Source organism: Delphinus delphis, chromosome 6, assembly GCF_949987515.2.
Source record: "Delphinus delphis chromosome 6, mDelDel1.2, whole genome shotgun sequence".
NCBI lineage: Eukaryota > Metazoa > Chordata > Mammalia > Artiodactyla > Delphinidae > Delphinus > Delphinus delphis.
Genome location: NC_082688.1, coordinates 48,662,375 through 48,681,625, shown reverse-complemented (window position 1 = coordinate 48,681,625; position 19,251 = coordinate 48,662,375). Strand labels below are relative to the sequence as shown.

Here is a 19,251-nt window from a genome sequence, read left to right as displayed (position 1 = left end):
ACACTTGTTTTCATCATTCATATTTCAATACAGCCTTATCACTTCAAGGTCTTCCCCTGACCATTCTATGTAAAATTGTACCCTAATTCCTCGCCCCAATGACTCCCTAGCCTACTACTTGGCTTTATTCTCTTTATGGAACCTATTACTATCCCAAAGTATCTTATTTGTTTACTAATTGTCTACCACCCTCCTGCCCCCAATAGACTGTAACTCCCACTAAGGGAAAGATGAGGTCTCTCCTGTGTACCACTTTCTCTCCAGGGCCAAGTAGAGCACCTGATAAGTGGTTGCTAAGTAAATGAATGCATAACTGTGGTCCAGTCACTGGAGCAAGGTGCAGGGGAGAAAGGAGGCCTGTGGAATCAGAGGGAAGCAGCCTTCTGTTACAATGTAGAAATGAGGGCACTGACTTAGCAGTTAGACAGGTCTGGGTTCCAATTCCGCCTCTGCAACCCTGGCTGTGTGCCGTAAGGAAGTTATTTAATCTCTGCTCTTTCTGTACATCAACAGTAAATCAGGATTAAGTGGGTTGCAGTATATCCTGTGCCTGGTCTGGTGCCAGCCACTGTAATAGGATCTCAACAAATGTTAATTGACTTCCCTTCACCTAGAAATGCCAGAAGAAACCCATGAAACTCATGACACAGCCTTTGTAACACACCTGACAGCTAATAAAGCACTCAGGCATCCTTATATTTAGTACAATCTGCTTAAGTGCAACTGCCGTACATTTTTCAAAAAGCAGTGACATTTTCGACATTTGGTTATCTTATGTAGACTCCTGACAGGTTGTATAATCTTAAATCCACTGAAAAGAATCTAGTCTTTTAGTGCCTGACCTGTTTGATGGAGACGTCCCCCACCCTGTATATTCAATTACTCGCTGTATAATAGAACCCATGCGCCATACACAGTTCCTCTGGTCATTGAACACTATGTTCCTCAGGTGGCATCCGTGACTTTGAAGTACTTGTCAGCAACTGGCTTTCCTGCAACTGTACTGCAACCACTTAGTTCACAGTGGCGTTTTACTTCTAAAGCCCTTGTTCAGAATATTAAAAAGGGCATGCCACACACTATTCCTTTGCTTCAAGGACTGTGATTTTGTAAAGCTGGATCCTGTGGTCTACTCAGGAGAGAGTCACTGGCTCCAGCACAATGTTTAAAAATGGTTTTGGGTTTGGTCCAGTGGTGTTAAGTTGGTCAGTAACTGTAACTATTGAGTCTGCTTATGGGGAGTGTGGTTCTCCTTCCTGCTTCATCTCAGATGGTGAGCTAGACTGATTGAACTGGACAATTTCACAGGACTTCTGAGGTCACTGAAGCCACTTTCTCTGGTCATGCAGGATGATCCTTTCCTATTAAAAAATCACTGACATCTCTCAGATAAAAACTTGGGAAGTGTTGAAGTTTGCTAGATTTTACCTGGATCAGCAAAACACGTGGTGAATTCTGAATGATAAGAACTCTGGGTTCTCCTCATTCTTCACTGCAATGGTAGCTGGACTTATTCCATCCAAAACTGGTACCCAAGAACAGGTGATGGGACATACTGGTGTTTGCTAAAAGTGGCTTGTCATGTTGACCATTCTGACACCATAATTGCATGATGTCCTAACTTGGTCTTTGGTCTGAAGATCAAATGAGTGAGCAGAGTGGAGAGAGATGTGAAACTCTGTAAGCAATGGCAGATGGGGGCCTAGAACACTGTTCCTGGCATCAGGTTGTGAGAACTTGGGATCTTTTCAGATCTGTCCTTTAGGACTTTGCAGATGTTGACGGCAACTACCTTGTGCCATTTTTTTTTGAGAAGCAACAATAAGTTGAATTTTGGATTCTAATAGACCAGGTTTTCTCAACCTCAGCACTACTGACATTTGGGTTGGAAGATTTTTTTGCTTGGGAAGTTGTCCTGTGTAGTAGCATCCCTGGCCTCTACCACTAGATGCCAGTAGCATCTTTCGAGTTGTGGCAAACAAAAATACTTCTAAGCAGTGCTAAATGTCCCCTGGGGGTGGGGCTGGGGGGCAAAATTGCCCCCGGTTGAGAACCAGTGAGGCAGACCTAACTGTGGGAGATCCTGCGGTCACAAGAAAACTTCTTTGAAGGTATTCCAGCTTCTGTTGGCATTCCCGGGGCTTTTTTAGACATTTGAGTTTCCTGGGAAATAGATTTTTAATGGACCTGAAGATAAATAAAGGATGAACTAAAGGAAAAGGTGAGAGAGGGTGGTACCTGAATGCATGTGACTCCTCTCCTCTGTCTTCCTCTCTCTCTTGACTCCTCTCCTCTGTCTTCCTCTCTCTCTTTTGCATCTGTTAGTCTCCTAGCAGGGAGAGGTGGGGTGTAGGTGAGGAGAAACCTGGCTGAACTGGAGAAGCAGGAGTTGGGAACTCCAGCACCTGCAGCCTGAACTGGGGGGAGCCTGAGGCTTTTAGAACTTCAAGTAGTCCTGATATTTAAATTCAGGTATCAGCAATTTATTGCAGACAGCAGAGAAGATGGTTTTTGGAGGTAAGCCGGGCATCTGCCAGGGCCCTTGGCAAAACTGCAAGGTAGGCATAGTTGTTTCTGCCACCAGCTCTCTTTCCGAGCCTTCCACACACCCCGCCTCACTTTCCCTGCCCTCCAGGCACACAGTCGCCTCATGGTGCCCTCTGGGTGCTCAAAGTCTGCCTCGCCCTCCGTTGGAGCCATCTGCTTCCTTCCTTACCTGCCCCCATTTTAACTTTCCTTCCCTGAATGCTGATTTCAGCTTTTTTGGGGGGTTAAGATGAAAGATTCAAATACTTCACACTAAGGGGAGAAGAGTCAGTAGGTTTAACCCATTCAGGGGATGTTCTGACTCTTCGAAACTTGCTATTTCTCTTTTAAAAGACATTTTGGAACAAAGGGCTTTTCTACGGCTCACCGAGCTTCCCTGAAATGAGCATCATGGTTGTATACTTTCCAGCCACAATATCCCCACTGGCATTCACAACCTGTGAATTCCATAAACTACAGCCTTAACTTAGAAATGAGCTCCATACAAGGTAAGCTGTGCATTTCCCATAAGAAAAGATTCAAATTCCTTAGCCTGTCATACAAAGGCTTTACAATCTACCTTTCTAACCTCTTCTCCATTCATTCACTCAAATATGGTGAAAAAGATGGACACGAACCCCGGCCTTCACCCTCCCAAAATGCATATAGTCCAGTGGGGGATACACATAAGAAACCAGAAAAAAACAATATGGTGCCATGTGTTAACCCAGGGTAGGTAAAGGAGGCTTGGGAGCACCTTGTAACGGGGACTAACCCTAACTGACCGGTCCAGGGAGGGAGTCTCACTTCTCTGCTGTCTCCACATGCCTACACCTGGCATACCTTGTCACCTCTCTCTAGCTTTGTGCATGATGGTTCCTCTGTCTAGAATGCCCTCTTATGATCTGTCTGGGAAACTCTTAATACCCTTTATGATCCAGCTTAACTGTTACCTCCAGGAGAATTTTTCTGGCTGTACTTTGCCTTCTCTTGTTTTTCTGCTTCAACACGTCCCCCTCACCCCACCCCCCCTCAAATAAAAGTATGTTCTTTACTTTGAGTTAAGTCCTTATACATCACATCTATGGAAATATATATCATACTGATTTGTTTACTTGTCAATCATCCCTATTAAACATTTTTCGAAGCCAAGGCAATAATGTATGTTTCTTTTTAATCCCCAGCTCCTCGCACAGTGCCTGGCACACAGAAGCGCTCAGTAAATGTCACTGAATGAATGAATCCATTCTAACTAGAATCTAGAAAATGTGATAGCAGCCTGTCTGTTTTATTCCTTTTTATATTACATTGTGAGATATATCATATATACAGAAGAGTCCATAAAACATATATGCCCAGTGTAAAATGAAAACCCATGTAACGACAACCCAGGTCAAGAAATAGCCCCTCAGGGCTTCCCTGGTGGCGCAGTGGTTGAGAGTCTGCCTGCCGATGCAGGGAACACGGGTTCGTGCCCCGGTCCGGGAAGATCGCACATACCGCGGAGCGGCTGGGCCCGTGAGCCATGGCCGCTGAGCCTGCGCATCGGGAGCCTGTGCTCTGCAACGGGAGAGGCCACAACAGTGAGAGGCCCGCGTACCGCAAAAAAAAAAAAAACAAAAAAAACCAACAACAGAAAGAAATAGCCCCTCAGGTTTTAACCCATCAGTGGATGTCATCTACTTGAACTGGGTGTGTCACCATGGCAAGGACTCAAAATTCTATACCCGAGCTGAAGTTATTGGGGTCTTCTGCCAAGCATGCCCTCATCTTGAACCTCAGGCCTGATACTCTAGACACCAAATATCTGGCTGAAGGCCAAGCGATTCAGTCAAATGTCACTTGCCAGACAGAGTCTGAAATCTAGCAGCAGGAAGCTCTTCACTCCACTGGACAGTATCTTGTAAAAGATCCTGAGCACCTAACTTCCCCTCTTCACTGAGACTGCAGGCTTATTTGGATTCTCGTCACATTTGAGAAAAAACAATTAACATGTAATCTTGCTGGCCCTGTCTGTTAATAGTTAACCTGTGTGGAGGTCAGTCTATTTTTTGGTTGTTGTTGATACAGATCAGTTAAAATCTTGCCACGTTATCAGAAGGGATGTACTCTGCTCTGCTTTGAGTGGAAATCAGCCATCTGCCTCGTTGCATTTGGTCAGGACACTGTGCCTGTGGAAAGGCCCGTAGTTACAGGATGCATGGCAACCACCTCCAGTGTGGCACAATGTGGAGCTGGCAGGGCTCTCTGGGTCTCATCCAGCCCCACTGCTGGGCTCACACAGCTCTCTCTTCCTTCCTCAGCTGCCCTCAACAACCAAATGCCTACCCTCCCTCCTTCCCTTCTTTCCTTCCTCCCTCTCTCCCTCCATCCCTCCTCCCTTCTCTCCCTCTCTTCCTTCCTCTCTTCTAGCTACCCAACAATCAATCTCTGCACAGTCTAGAATGATGACTTGTTCAATAAATATTTCTTGAATGTGGCTGTAATTCTCTTCTTGAATACAAATTCAGCTAAACTGCAGGAAGTTATCAACTCTAGGATCCCATTTGAGTTCACTTTTCTCTGTGTGTGTGTGTTTGAAGTATGAATCCATGATCACTACATTTAACTTAACCCAAATTTTAAATTCCTTTATAATAAACTTTTCATCCTCTCAATTGAAAATTTTCAAATTCCTTTATATGTATCATTGAAATCTTTTTTTATATTATGTAAAGCAGGTAACAACCTTACTTTCTTTCTATTCCTTATGTCAAGGGGTTTATTTCATGCACCAACTATTTTCTGAGCACCTACTTTGTGCCAGACAGTTTGAGATGCTGAGGCTACAGTAGGGAACAAGGCAGATGTGTTTCCAGCTCTCACAGAGCTGCTGTTCTGAAGGATTTTTATATACTAGAACTGAGCTGTCCCATAGGGTAGCAATTAGCAATGTGCAGCCCTTTAAATTAAAACTTCAATTAATTAAAATTAAACAAAAATTCAGTTTCTCATTCACACCGGCCACATTTCAAGGGCCCGCTAGCCACATGTGACTAAAAGTGCAGGACTAGATCAGTTCCACCATCACAGAAGATTCTACTGGACAGGGCTATTCTAGAAGAACTTGCAAGACCTACTACCATTCTGAGACTTTAGGAAATCCCTGCAGCAACACCATGAGACGATTTATTATGATTCCTACACATTTCCTTTGAAACACTGAGATTACATCTAGCATGCCTGGCGCCAATAAGTTTATTTTTATTTGGGGCATCCTGTTTTTACTTACAAGATGGTTAAATCAGTGTGGTGGGATAGCATTATGAAATACTCATTCACATTTCCCGCTTGTTTTGCAAGCAGGTAATGGCTCTGTATCAGGGAAGGAGGGGTTGCAAGGCACAACCCAGAGACAGCCTTTGAGTCTCTGGCTGCTTCTGTGGTCCGGATTTACCAGCTCTCAGGACTTTCAAGCATTTGTAGAAGGGGTAACAGAGAGAGGAATTTGGGGAATAGATGAAATTACGCTGGCGGGAGCAAGACTGGAGGGGAGAGGAAAGAAATGTGTGTCTGTGTGTATGTGTGAGGGTGTCTGGGAGTGAACGCCAGCTTGCATGTGCTTTGTGGGCGCAGGCTGCGTGGTTTTCCTGGCAGTTCTTTTGTGGGTAGCAGGACCCCAGAGGGAGCAACTGTCTAGGATTTGGGACTGTGGGGAGACCTCATAAGTCAGCTACACTTGGAGGGTCACACTGACAGGCATAATGGACATTTTAGCAGCAAACTGTGTGGACAGATTACTCAAAACTATAACGTGCTCCCACCCCCAACATTAACCCACCTCAGGGAAGGTAGAGAGGGCTGAGCCTGAGGTCATGATTCTCCCCCAGCATAAGGGGTAGGTGTTCAAAAGAGAAATAAGCAGAATTATAATAAAAAATAAAGTTGATTTTCTGGCAGCCTCTCCATCTGTGATCTGGGAGCCACACCCATTCCTCAGGCACCAGAGCAATCTGTCCCCAACACAATCTTGGAAGCCTGAGCAATGGCCACTCTAGTCTGCCTCTGAGACCTAGATCTCATCAGCCTCATCTGGCCTCTTATGCTACTAGGGCTCCAGTCTCCAGCTGCCTCAAAACTAAGGAAAAGTTATTCCCACCATACCTTTCTTACCTATGATCCTCTATATCTGCAATGCAAACTCCCCTGGTTAACTATCCTGCCTTATGCTACTGTCCTCATGTGATGTTGTGCTTTCTGCCCACTGAATTTTCCCATTTCTCCCTTTCCTCCCTTTCCCCAGAGCCTTCTGGAAAACGCTTACCACTGAACACAAACTCCTCTGCTTTCTTACACTTATCGTAAGAGCAATACCCCATATTCTTGGCTTAGCTAAACCCATTTTGTAGGAAGACACCACCTCCCTGTAACCTTCTCAAATGGAAATCCCACATTTCCGCTCATCTGCCAGTGTGGTTCCCATAAGTAACGTGTGCATTCTCGCTGACACTCTTTGCCTCTTCTAGACCACTGTTGTTCACTGCTGTGCAAAAAGCCCTTCTCCTTTGGGTTTCAGATCATCCCGCTCAGTCTTCCCGTCCACCCCCTCTCTTGTCATTACCATGGACACTTCAATATCTGTAAGTGACAAACACAGAAGAACCTAGCTTCACGATGTGGGACCCTGATTCCAGCATATCCTAGAACCCATTCTTATAGCCACTCCTGGACCTTATCATTATCCTAAATTGTTCCACCTCTCCATTTTGAATGCCCGTGTACCATTCTCTGACCACAGCATGTTATCATCACTACTCTCAGGATCCTTAGTCCCCAGTGCCCTTGGTGTTCAGGTTAGAATTCTAGTCCTTTGATTATTCTTTTTTCCTCCTAGGTACTTACCAACATTGTACCTTTATTTTCTTCATCCTCCATCCTAGACCTTATAATGCATAACTTTAAGAACCCTTGCAAGCCTCTTCAAAATCCCTAGGCCCCTTTCTTTCTGCCGTAATGGCACAACAAATCTTCAATCTTGACTTAATCCAACTATTTGTCTTTCCTGATCTGGGCTGCTGAGTCTTGACTGAGAAAACAGACAACCTAACTATGCAAAGAGGCAGCCCTAAGCAATTCTTTGATATGTTTGGGTCAGTGACTTTCCTGAGGGGTGATTACAAAACAATACTCTTCTTTTCCAAGCCTCACTGCATGGACACCCCCAGGCCATACATATACAACACTTCTCTCCCTCCCTTTTCCCTGGTAAATGCTTTGCCTTGCTACTCATTTACTCTTAAATCACTGTAATTGATTTTTGCACTCCCCACTGAAATGCAAATTCTCTGGCCAAAGTCACCAGTGACTTTCTAAAGGTCAAACTGAATGGACTCTTTCAAATATTCACCTAGTTGCACTCTTCTCTTGCATTTGATACTGCTGACTCCTCCATTCTCAGTATTCTGCTCTGGCCTTCTCTTCTCTCTCTACTTGTGCTCTCTGGGAAGCTCACCCACTCCCATGGCTTTGACTGGTGGTAATATTCTTGAACCCCAAATCTGTATCTCCAGTCCAGCTTTTTCTACTTAGCTCCAGAGTTCTATATACAAAATAGTCTTCTTCATAATTTTTTTGGAATTCCAATGGAACCTTCAAGCTCCATCCAAGCCCAAGTGAACAAGTCCCCTTCCCCCCACAGTTCATCCTTCCTGCTCCTCTATCTCAGTAGATGACAGCACTGTTTAGACTGAGCCAGAAACCTTGGAGTGAACTTCATCTCCTCCATCTTAAATCCTCTTCCACTTCCCGCACTCCCACCTTCTGCACCATATGACTTCCATCCAGGTCCTTCTGACTTTACCTTCCTGAAGTTTTATGCTGCCTATCTTCTCCATCCCAACTGCTACCGCATTAGCTAATGTCCTCCCACCTTCCACCTCCATCCCTTTTATGGACCCTTTACATTTTGCTTGATAGCTCCAACTAAAACATATATCATATCATGGTACTACCCTGAGCAGGGAGTATAACTCCGCTAAGATCTATACTCCTGTCTCTCTTCAGACCCATCTGTCCTGCTTCCTGCCTCCTGCCTCTCACCCTGCAGTCAGCCATATTAAACTACCTGCTGTGCCTGGAACTTTCCATGCTAAGTCTCGGTTTGGAATGTCATTTTTCTCCTTCACACCCCCCCTGCTCCCATCTGTCTAGCAAATATCTACTTAAATTTCAGGGCTCAGCTCAACCTTCCCACTCTTTGCAAGGCTTCATCTACTGTGCTCCTCCTTTCACCCCAGGAAGAACTGACTACTTTCTTTCTGGGGCTCCATCTCCACATGTATGGACCACGTCAGTCTGTCTCTCCTGGACTGTAAATTCCTTGAAGACAATGTCTCTGTCACATGCATCTCTGTACCTCGATGTTCAGCTCATAGTAGGAACAAAATAAATATTCATTGACTGAGAAATGAACAAATTAAAAATGGAGCCTAACCTGTGAGCAAAGACTAAAATCAGCATGATGACAGTGGAACAAATGTTGGTTACAACAGTGAAATGAATCATCACAATGGCCTGTCTGCAGATAGTTCTGCTGTTTGTAAGCCCGCTAACCCTCAGGTTGCATTAGTAAACAAGTTGGGTGGGGATTCTCTAGAGTGTAAGCTGACTTTCAGGGACAGTAAATGGGGGTGGTGCCTCATATTGGCTTACTTCCTTAGCAATTTGCAAAAACAAAACCCAGCAAAACAATACCCCCTTTCCCAAAAGTTGGCACAGGCTCGAGTTTGTCTTTTCCAAAATACTTTCCTTCGTCAGGGAACACTCCCCACGCCACAGCTGTCAGGCATAGTGTGCTCTGAATCCATTAGAGAAGGTCAGTCCTGAATACCAAACAGATGCAGAGCCCTGAGTTTCCAGAACTGGAGTCTATGGCTTGAAATGCATAACAACAGTCATCTTCTGTGTTCTTGCTGTTCTAAGCATCACCATAAGTAGGCATATTTTAGAGACCGGCCTTGAGCTATCCTAATTTCCACACCTGAAGTGAGCAACAAATGATTTGAGACAGAAAAGTAATACAGGAGAATGTCTGAGCTTTACATGCCCATGCATGCTCCTTGTTTCCTGACAAAAACAACACTTTAAATCCAGTCAACATCACAGAGACAACAAGCCTACAGAGTTTTTGAACCGCAAAACTTCAGTACTAAATAAACAAATGAGCAAAACCAAATCAAACCAAACAACAACACAAATATCCCTCTTACTCCAGATAACCTATTAATTTCAGACGGAAAGGCCCTAGGCAATAAGGGAAATAAAATGTGATCCATGCATTAGGTAGGTTGGATAGTTAATTTAGGGAGAATAGAAACGGCTAAATAATAAGTTGTCATGGTAGAAAGTAAGTTTTGGACATTCTGCTTCCACATTACTAACCAAACTTGTGAAAATACTCAAGAGAGACAGAAAAAAGGACTAAATTTAGATGCTGATTTAATGTATTCAAGAGCATGATTCATTTTCCCCCTGCCCTGGTACAGCCTGGGGAATCTGTGTGTATGGCAGGCAACGCAAAGATGCCCTGTAAATAAAGGGATGTCTCATTCATTCAGAGGCTCGAGGAAGCTAGAGACCCCGTTTTCTCTGCCAACAGAGGTGAACTTCCAAGCACCTCACACACAAAAACGTAGAACCAGATTTCTCAGCTGGCGAAAATCCATCTAATTTTAGCTTTGCCCCCGCCTTGGCATGAATGTGCTGGAAATTTATTCTGCTGTTCCTCTACTCTGAAGTGGCTTTTTTCCCCTCAGGCTCCAGTGGGATCCTGACCAGCTCTCAGAAGCCATGCAACGTGGGTCATTTAATGAGATGCCCAGAAGGATATCATCATTCGGTAGCAATGCTTTTAGCAACCTGGAGCCCAAGTCCCCTCACGGTAGCCCAGAGATTGGGTCTTAGAGAGCTAGTATATATAACATAAATACCTGAGATTATTTTGGGCTATGTGAAAAAAACAAAAACCAGAAACCCACCAATCAGACAATGACAGCAGGTTCAATTCCCATCCATTAATCAGGGTGTTAGGCAAAGTGTCTAGAAGAGCAGATCATCACTGTTCCTTCCTGAGTTTCATTATCTGCTGTTTCCAAACACATTCTTGCACTCACTTCTGCTCCCAACACCAACGCAAATGTTTTAGCCTCTACAGATAATTAAGATTAAGGCTGGACTATCGTTTGTGTTAACCCAACTTGGCTTAGAGGTCAAAGTATATGTCATTTTGTAAATTTACATTCTTTTTTTTTTTTCTTTTTTCCTTTTGCTTTTAGTCTTTAAGCACATTTGGAAAGTAACCTTAGAAGTCTCATTCTAGCTTTTTTGGCCTTATTGATAGTCTCTGGGTTTAGGACTAACTACAAGAAAAAAATGGAATGTATATTAAAAATCTGTAGTTGGGTAATACTGCCTCCCAGAAGTGAGGGCATTAAAGCTGTCCTCCCTTCTGAGGTGTGAGACAGATGTTAATAACCCACCCCGAGGGCCCCATTATACAGCCATATACACTCATCTTAATTAAGAAACATTATTTCTGCAAACATGAAACGGGTTTGACAATTTTGCAGCTAAAAACAAGAAGAGTTAGACATGGAGCGCGTGCGTTACATTAGCAATGAGCTGCTCTGAGAAGGTGTGCGAGGATGGGCAGGACTTGGAGAAGTCCCCACTGGGCACATCCACACGATGGGGCTGGTGGACCCTGGGCAGGGCTGTGCGTCCAGGGGGATATGAGATCCAATCAGCCTGAACACATGCTTCACAAACCAACCTGCACACAGCACAGAAAGGAGGCCAAGACACCGCAGGGCAGCATAAACGATTTGTACCTTTCTCAAATAGCTCGGTACTTGGGTCTCCGGGGCAGTTCTGAACGTCTGGGCAGGGCCATCACCCAATCCCCCTTTGGCCCACTCAGTGCCATGACATGAAGACCAAATCATTTAGAGGACAGGGATGTTCAATGACTTTGGCCAAGTGTAATGACAGGTTTGGGGGCAGCGTCCTATACCCATTTGAGAAAGGACAAATACTCTTTAACACTCTAGACAGAAAACTGGCTGATTTAGCTTAGAACAGTGGCCACCATTGCAGCCAATTTCAGAATATCAAAAAGGAAGGTAAGTGGTCGGGGGGAAGGGTGTCATGAAGGTTACATCCATCCAAGGCTGAGTTGGCTACATACTGGGATATGTGGGATATGGGGTAGAAATTTATTCTCACACACAAAGAGCACCACAGATCTAATTAACAATGTGGGAAATCTCTATTCATACTTCACTCACACAGAACACTGCACTTCCATCTCCAGGGTTTTTTCAAGTTCTAAACTACAATCAGCCCTTCTTTTAAAATAACAATAATAGAACCTCTGATTCAGCCAGATGGTGGTGTTTGTTGCACTAGGCTGGGTTCACAGTACAACATCAATAAATGGCCACTTGTAGACGGACGGACAGAATCCCACTCATAAAGTACACCTACACCTCCCTCCTTCTCCCATCCCAAAATGTTGCACTGTCAAAAGACCCATAGGGGCTTAATTTCATTTGGGGAAAGAAAGGAAAGATAGAAAGAGTAAAATAATGTAAGTGGAAAAGCAATTTCTTGGGGAAAAATAGTACATTTAATCTCTGAGGAGAATGATCATAGGTGGGCTTTTTAAGTGTTGCTTTGCCTTTAGGGACCATTTGAAAAAAGGAATTCAAAAGAGTTTTCCCCAGTCCCTGGAAAGCTGTCTTGGTGAAGGCTGCACATTGTCAAAGATATTCCAACTGGGAGATGGAGTTAAAATTCTTGCTCAGTGAGATGGCTAAGTCTCATGAAATGAGTATTTGTTCCAATTAGGTGTTCCAAAAAACCTTCTTGCCTCAGATAACTCACTGTGAGAAGGAAAGAGTATTTGTTCAAAACCCGTCATGGAAGGGAAAATGAGAGACTGGTGTGTTCTGTGGCCAGTGTACACATGCTCTTCACAGGCCTGTAGGACTCACACTTTTTGGTGCTTTGTCCTTACTTTCCTGGTCTCAGTCCTACCTGGGACTGGCGGGGAGGGGGTGGGGCGGGGGAGATGCTGACTAGTTTCTGTTCCTGTTTTTAATAAGCTATACTACCTAGTTATATAATCCTAATCCATGTCCATAGTCCAGAGCTCAGATGGCTGGCCTGTCAGCAAAAAATGTTAGAAAAATGTTAATTCAACAATGTTGGAAGGATGTTATTTCTAGAGCTAAACTCCTCAGGGAAAATGAGAAATGGTTGCTCCTGGGATTCAACTCCTCCACACTGAAAGATATTTCTTTCCTGATGCTTTCTTCCCAAATAATTTCCCAGTGCCTGGTGTGCCCTGACATTTGATCCAAATAAAATGCTGGAACAGACTCCTAGGACACAACTATCTTCAAACTCTATACAAGAAGGGTGTTTATTACAGAGAATCAGCATCTATTAGGGCATGAAACATCGGGGGCCTGCTGGCACTCGCTCCTCACAATGAATCACTTCATGATATAGATACTATTTTTTTTTCTGGCATTTACAAGCAAGCAACTCATTTTATAACCTAAGGCATTTTCCATACTTTCAGGCAATGAATACTAGCTTCTTTTGAGTCTCAATAGCACATAATTTAAGACAGTGGGAAAAGGAGCTGGAGAATAGTTTCCAGTGCAAGGAAAACACCATGCAGATGTTTGCCCTCTTGAATTCTGATGGCGAAATTGAGAATTGTTTATTTGTTCTGAAGTCAAACCCAAGGAATTTATTTTTTAAAGGCTGGGGTAGGGTGGGGAGTAGTGACATAATATACTCCTAATATTGAAATATTCAACACATGGCCCTAGGATTTTGAATCCCCAAAGAATTTAGACCTTTTTAAATGGTTCATTCTTGATCAAATTTGGCACAACAGATGTCACAGAAAGGACATACCTGAAAAAAACACCCGAGGACTACTTTGCTAAAATTGTATATTCACCTTCTGTAGTTGTTTTTTTTCCTCCAAGATAGCAAGCTAGGAATCAGTCCTCTATCTTGAGCCATTTATTGAAAACAAACAAATAAACTTGGAAAAGATATGACCCAAATGAAGTTAAATACCTGACTTTGGTGTATGAGAATCATAAACTTGCTTACGGTCTATCTGGTCTGCAAACACTTCCCCATAAATCATCCAATAGGGCATGTAGAAGATGTTCTTGGCCAATTTCCATGATGGCTCCTCGTTGGGAAACAGGATGGCTTGCCTGGCGACCCCAAAACTCATCAGCACCACCAGCATAATGATGACAAAGTACATCATGTCTATCATCTGGAAGGGTGGGAAAGCAGAGGGAGAAACAAAAGAAAACCAGAATGACCGAGTATTCCTGTGGTGCTGACATTGAAGGAAACCTTTGAAGGAGGTGCACTTTTGAGACTGCTGATAAGGGATGTTGACATAGGGAGCTGTGTTCAGGTAAGAGAACACTTGGTCTATTGAAGCCAATGTCTATACAAGCTTGTCAGTAACTTAAAAATCATTTTTAAAAAAAAGAAAGCACATGCACAGTGGAACCCCTCCATCTTCCATTGTTTTCTGTGGGACCTAGTCAAGACTAGGCATGAGAGTCATGTAACACAGAGGCTTGAGTCTTTATATTAATGCAGTACTAACTTTTTTTCTGCTCCTGGGAAAGGCAAATGCCCTTGCTGGGTCTCTTTCTTCTTAGCAAAACTGGAATTGAGATAGTTGAACTATTTCAACAACTATTGCAATGCTGTAAATTCCCTAAATTCTGAAAGGCTTATGGAGAGCTGAAAAGCTCAAGAAAATAATCATTTGTTAACAAGGCTAGGACAACCCAGATATCTACCTTATACCATCTTATTCTTGTGGCCCCTCCCTCATTGCATGCTATTCTATCACAAACCAGTCTCTCAGAGAACCACTTCTTCTGTGCTTTCTTCTGCAGTGCATCCTATCAGTTATGGAGGGTGTTTTTGTAGGCATTAGAATCAGGTAGCCTAATGGCCCATTCCTGTGTTTGCTGCTGAAATGTTGGATTTTCATCTCGACATGTTTATAAAATTCTCCACTCCATTCACGTACAATGTTATCTCTTGTTCCTCTTTATTCCTTTCTTTTTTGCTTGTTTTCATGATACATGTTATCTGGGATCTGTTTCTCACATGCCAAATTACTTTCCTTTTATCACCGAAAGTAGATGAGGATGTACTATTATTTTGCCTGGCCAGAACCCACTGCCTCCTTCTTTCAGAAACAGTTCCCACCCACTTTGGCCCTAAAGGCAGGTGTCTTTTCCAGGCTGGGTTAATCATGGTACCTTGCCCTCTGGCAACAGTGACAGGAGGTAGGCATGTGACACAGACATGCCAACCAGAATTCCTTCTTCAGATTTTTTTTTTTTTTTAACTGAAGCAGGAGAGAGAAGCTCCCTTACTCTCTCTGTAATGACGTGAATTCAGAGTGTCTGAGGCTGAGTCTCCCACTAGAGAAACTGACCAGAGTGAATGAAGCAGCTATTCCGGAGAGAAAGAGTGTGCTGTGATGGTAGTTGGGGGCCTGGCTGCAGTAGCTTTTAAGCCCAGTTCCATCATGCCCTGCTGTAAATCAATCTACCCCTCCTGGGCTTAAGCTAGTTGGAGATTGGTTTCTATCCCTTACATAAAACCACCTAATACAAAACACTATCTTCCCTTGGATACCAAATTTCCTGAAGGAATGTCCATCCACAAAGAAAGACTGATGATAATTTTATCAATAGTAATGAAGGCTTTAAATTAGTTTTAAAATTTTATTTTGCAAGAATACGTGTCATGGTGCCAGTTATTGGAATTAAAACATTACAGCCTTCCTGTATGCCTTAGGACACTGGGGGCTCAATACATTTTAGGCCAATTAATCAACTTCCAAGGCAACTTAAAAATCTCTCAAGTATTGTCTGACTTTGAAACTAAATAAGAATCTCTCAAAATTTGATGTTCATTTGTATTTGTTCACTGTCCTTAAAAATATATGCTGGTTAATTATTCTTTTCACAACTTAGTGGCCTCAGAACTCTCTTAAAAGTAAACAAGCCAGCTGTGCTGAAACAGTTTTATAGGGAATGTGGGTCTATTTCTCAACCTCTCCCTCTCTTATAAAATTCTTTCATCATTTATTTACAAAAAGTTCTATTAGTGAGAAAACACAAATGGGTCCTTCATGTTATATTTATTTAGACTGATGGAAAGGTGGGTGGGGAGAGGAAGGTGTATACTTATGAGACTTAGGAACTAGCCTGACCCAAGAAAACTCAGCCAGTAAATACAGCAACTGTTCTAATTTCTCAGGACTGTTTTCATTCAGCTTGATTGTAATATCTATTCAAAGGGTCAAAACAACCAAAGAAACATTGTTCCCAAACACTCAACTTTATACATTTCAAAAGAGTCTTAGCTTCCATACAAAAACTGGTATCTGTTGGAGTGAACTGCAGAAACAGGACATTATTAGCGAGAACTGGGTCTGGCTACCTCTATTTTTATTTTTTACTTATTTTTTTAATTTACTTATTTAATTTATTTATTTTTGGCTGTGTTGGGTCTTCATTGCTGTGTGCAGGCTTTTTCTAGTTGCAGTGAGCGGGGGCTACTCTTTGTTGCAATGCGTGGGCTTCTCATTGCGGTGGCTTCTCTTGTCGTGGAGCACAGGCTCTAGGTGTGCGAGCTTCAGTAGTTGCAGCACACGGGCTCAGTAGTTGTTGTGCACAGGCTTAGTTGCTCCGCGGCATGTGGGATCTTCCTGGACCAGGGATCAAACCCGTGTCCCCTGCATTGGCAGGCGGATTCTCAACCACTGCGCCACCAGGGAAGCCCTGGCTACCTCTGTTTTTAAAGCTAAATTGTCCAATTGGTTCAATATGAAGAGAGCTGATTGTGTCTCATTCTTTCAAATATCCTTTGGTTGGTTTCTATAGAGGAGAGTATATACTGTAGCTGTTAAGTATGTGTCCTCAGGTGTCAGAATACCTGAGTTTTCACCTTGACTCTGGTAGTAAAAACAACTAGGTGATCTTGGGCACGTTGCTTGGTCTTGTTTATTTGTAAAGTGGGGAAAATAATAATAATGCATATTATTTTTGTAAGGATTAAATGAGATAATGTGTGAAACACTTAATGTGGGTAGTTCTCAGTAAAAGTTTATTATTAGAATTGAAAGGAGGTCAGGCTGTGGAGTCAGATAGATAGGAGTCTGAATCCTTCCTTTGTTCCTTGCCTAGTTTGTTTGTTCAATTATGAAATGAAGATACTAAAACCTATTTCATGGGGTTGTAATGATGACTGACAAGTCTGACATGGTATTTGGCACATAGTAAATGAAACCTATTATTGTTGTTTTTATTCCACATTATATAAGTGAGCTTAGTGCTAGGCTTAGAGACCCATTAAGAAGTGGAATATGAAGAAAAGGGGTTGGAATTCCATTAAGTGATTCTGCATCTGAAGATTAATTGGAATCATACTTGATCAGTATGAGTCGAGGTACTTTGGCAGCCTGCAGTCCCTAGACCACAGGGCACAGTGAGTTACTTGGCTGTTTAGTACTTAACAGGGGCTCTCTAATGTTGGGGGCTTTCGGTATAACCACATCTGGGCATATTTTGTTAAGCCTCCATCCTGGCAGTCCATCCAGCTCACTGATAATTTCCATAGGCATAGTTTACCTACCTTCTGGATCGGTGACTCTATTACTGAACTAATTATCTTAAAAGCCCCATGAAAGCAAACAAAGCCCCCAAATATACTCATTTTCTACTTATGAATGACTTCACTAATCAGTCAAGAATAAGTTAGAATGTAGAAAAACTGCAGTACAATCTCTTTTGCTCACTCCACGGTAAGGTTTCATTCTCATCAAAACTGGGGATAATTATGCCATTATTAAAAAGATAGATATGAATTTGAAAATAATCTTACTGCATTAGTGTGACTAGTTATTTCAAGGATTTAAATGTGACTCAACCTCTTAAAACTAATATATCTGGCTTGTTTGGGTCTTTCCCAATTTTATTTATTGAAATAAGATAAGGTAATGATCAATTAAGAAAAACAACCAATCAGATAATGTATTCACCTAATGTACTGGTTCTCTACAGAGGGCAATTTGCTCCACGGGGGACATACAGCAATAGCTGGAGATGTTTTTGTTGTTGTGAGTGTTTGTGTGTGTGTGTGTGTGTGTGTGTGCATGCGCGCTCATGCACACACGTTACTGGCACCCAGTGGGTAGAGGCCAGGGATGCTGCTAAACATCCTATGATGCACAGGACAGTCCCCCGCCCCCCAACGAAGAATTATCTAGTCCAAGATAGCAATAGTGTCAAGAATGAGAAAACTTGGCTTAATTTTGCAGCTGTTATAGTTCTTCACTTTCATTGGGTCCATTTGAGAATATATTTGAGAATTTCACATCTGAGAATCTCATAGATGTCTGTCCCCTCTGTCCAGAAAATTCATACACCTACACATTTTTATACATAAATTGTGTGGAAAGCCAACAGATCCTCTCTCCTAAACCTCTTCTATAGACTAAGTGGAGACTCTGCTTTTAGATGTGGAAATTTTCACCACCATCTCAAATTCATTACTAAAGTACAAAGATGATGTAAGAGTGTTATACAGTAAGATACACATTTGTTTCCTACTCAAAAACCCCCCAAATGAACTGGGATTCAGCTTTGGGTAAGTAACTCAAGCTTATTGAATTCAAGTTTTTCCACTCTAGAGTGGGCTTTGTAATATTTTCCCTAAACAATGCTGGTTTTATAAACACCAAGCTTTTGTACAAAAGGATTAGGAATAGAGCAAGTAAGTATGCTCACCGATTTTTCCTTTTTCCATTGTACTTTAACAACGGTAACAGATATAATTTATCAACTACCTACTGTGAGCCAGACACTGTTGACCACTTAACCTGTGTTATTTCTAACTATCACCACAACCTGAAGAGATATGCATTTATTATTACTACTGGGAAATGAGTAAACTGCATCTCAAAGAGGTTAATAAATTGCTCAAGGTATTATAACCCTTTCCTTTTAGATTCAAAGTCTCCCTCTCTTCGTATGAGTTTGCCAGTGCTTTTGTAGGAAGAGTTTTTGTTATTTAAGACTCATTTTAGTAGAGTTACATATATACACACACAAAAAATAATAATAAATATTGATTTGCTGACTGAAAGGTAAGCAGTAATGATGTAAATAGTAAAACCTGAGTGAGAATGATGAAGGATATCTGTGGACCAACTGTTCAACTGTTTCAAGAGCTGATACAATGGGAGTGGAGTGGAGGACATTAGGAATGAGATTTTTCAGTAAGAGCTGTTTGCCATAGTAAAATGGATGTACTTGGCTTTTCCATATATGCCCTGTAAAGGTTAAGTAAGGGGACACACTTAGAAAAGTGGGGTAACTGATAAAAAGCACTGAGCATCAGACTCTGATTCTTCCTCTAGTAAGTTTGGAGAGGGGGCTGATTTACTTGTGCATTTCCCAGGGTTACACCGATGCTGTCCCGTGAGGGCTCAGTCTTTATGGAGAAAGTCTGGAAACTAGTGTATGGTCCAGGAATACCGGAACAAGTCCACAGCCATATGTGGGAAGCGTATTAACTTGGCACTTGGGATTCTTTTTTTAAAAGAATAAG

The 19,251-nt window shown here is 42.5% G+C and overlaps 1 protein-coding gene across 1 annotated transcript in view; it reads right to left on the bottom strand.

Moving 5' to 3' along the window:
- Positions 1-19,251, bottom strand: part of LOC132427661 (transient receptor potential cation channel subfamily M member 3) — an 88,329-nt gene that overhangs the window by 42,458 nt on the left and 26,620 nt on the right. Inside the window, exon 10 of the mRNA XM_069540807.1 lies at positions 13,699-13,873. Coding sequence (XP_069396908.1) covers positions 13,699-13,873 — 175 coding nt within the window. The remainder of the gene's footprint in view (positions 1-13,698; positions 13,874-19,251) is intronic.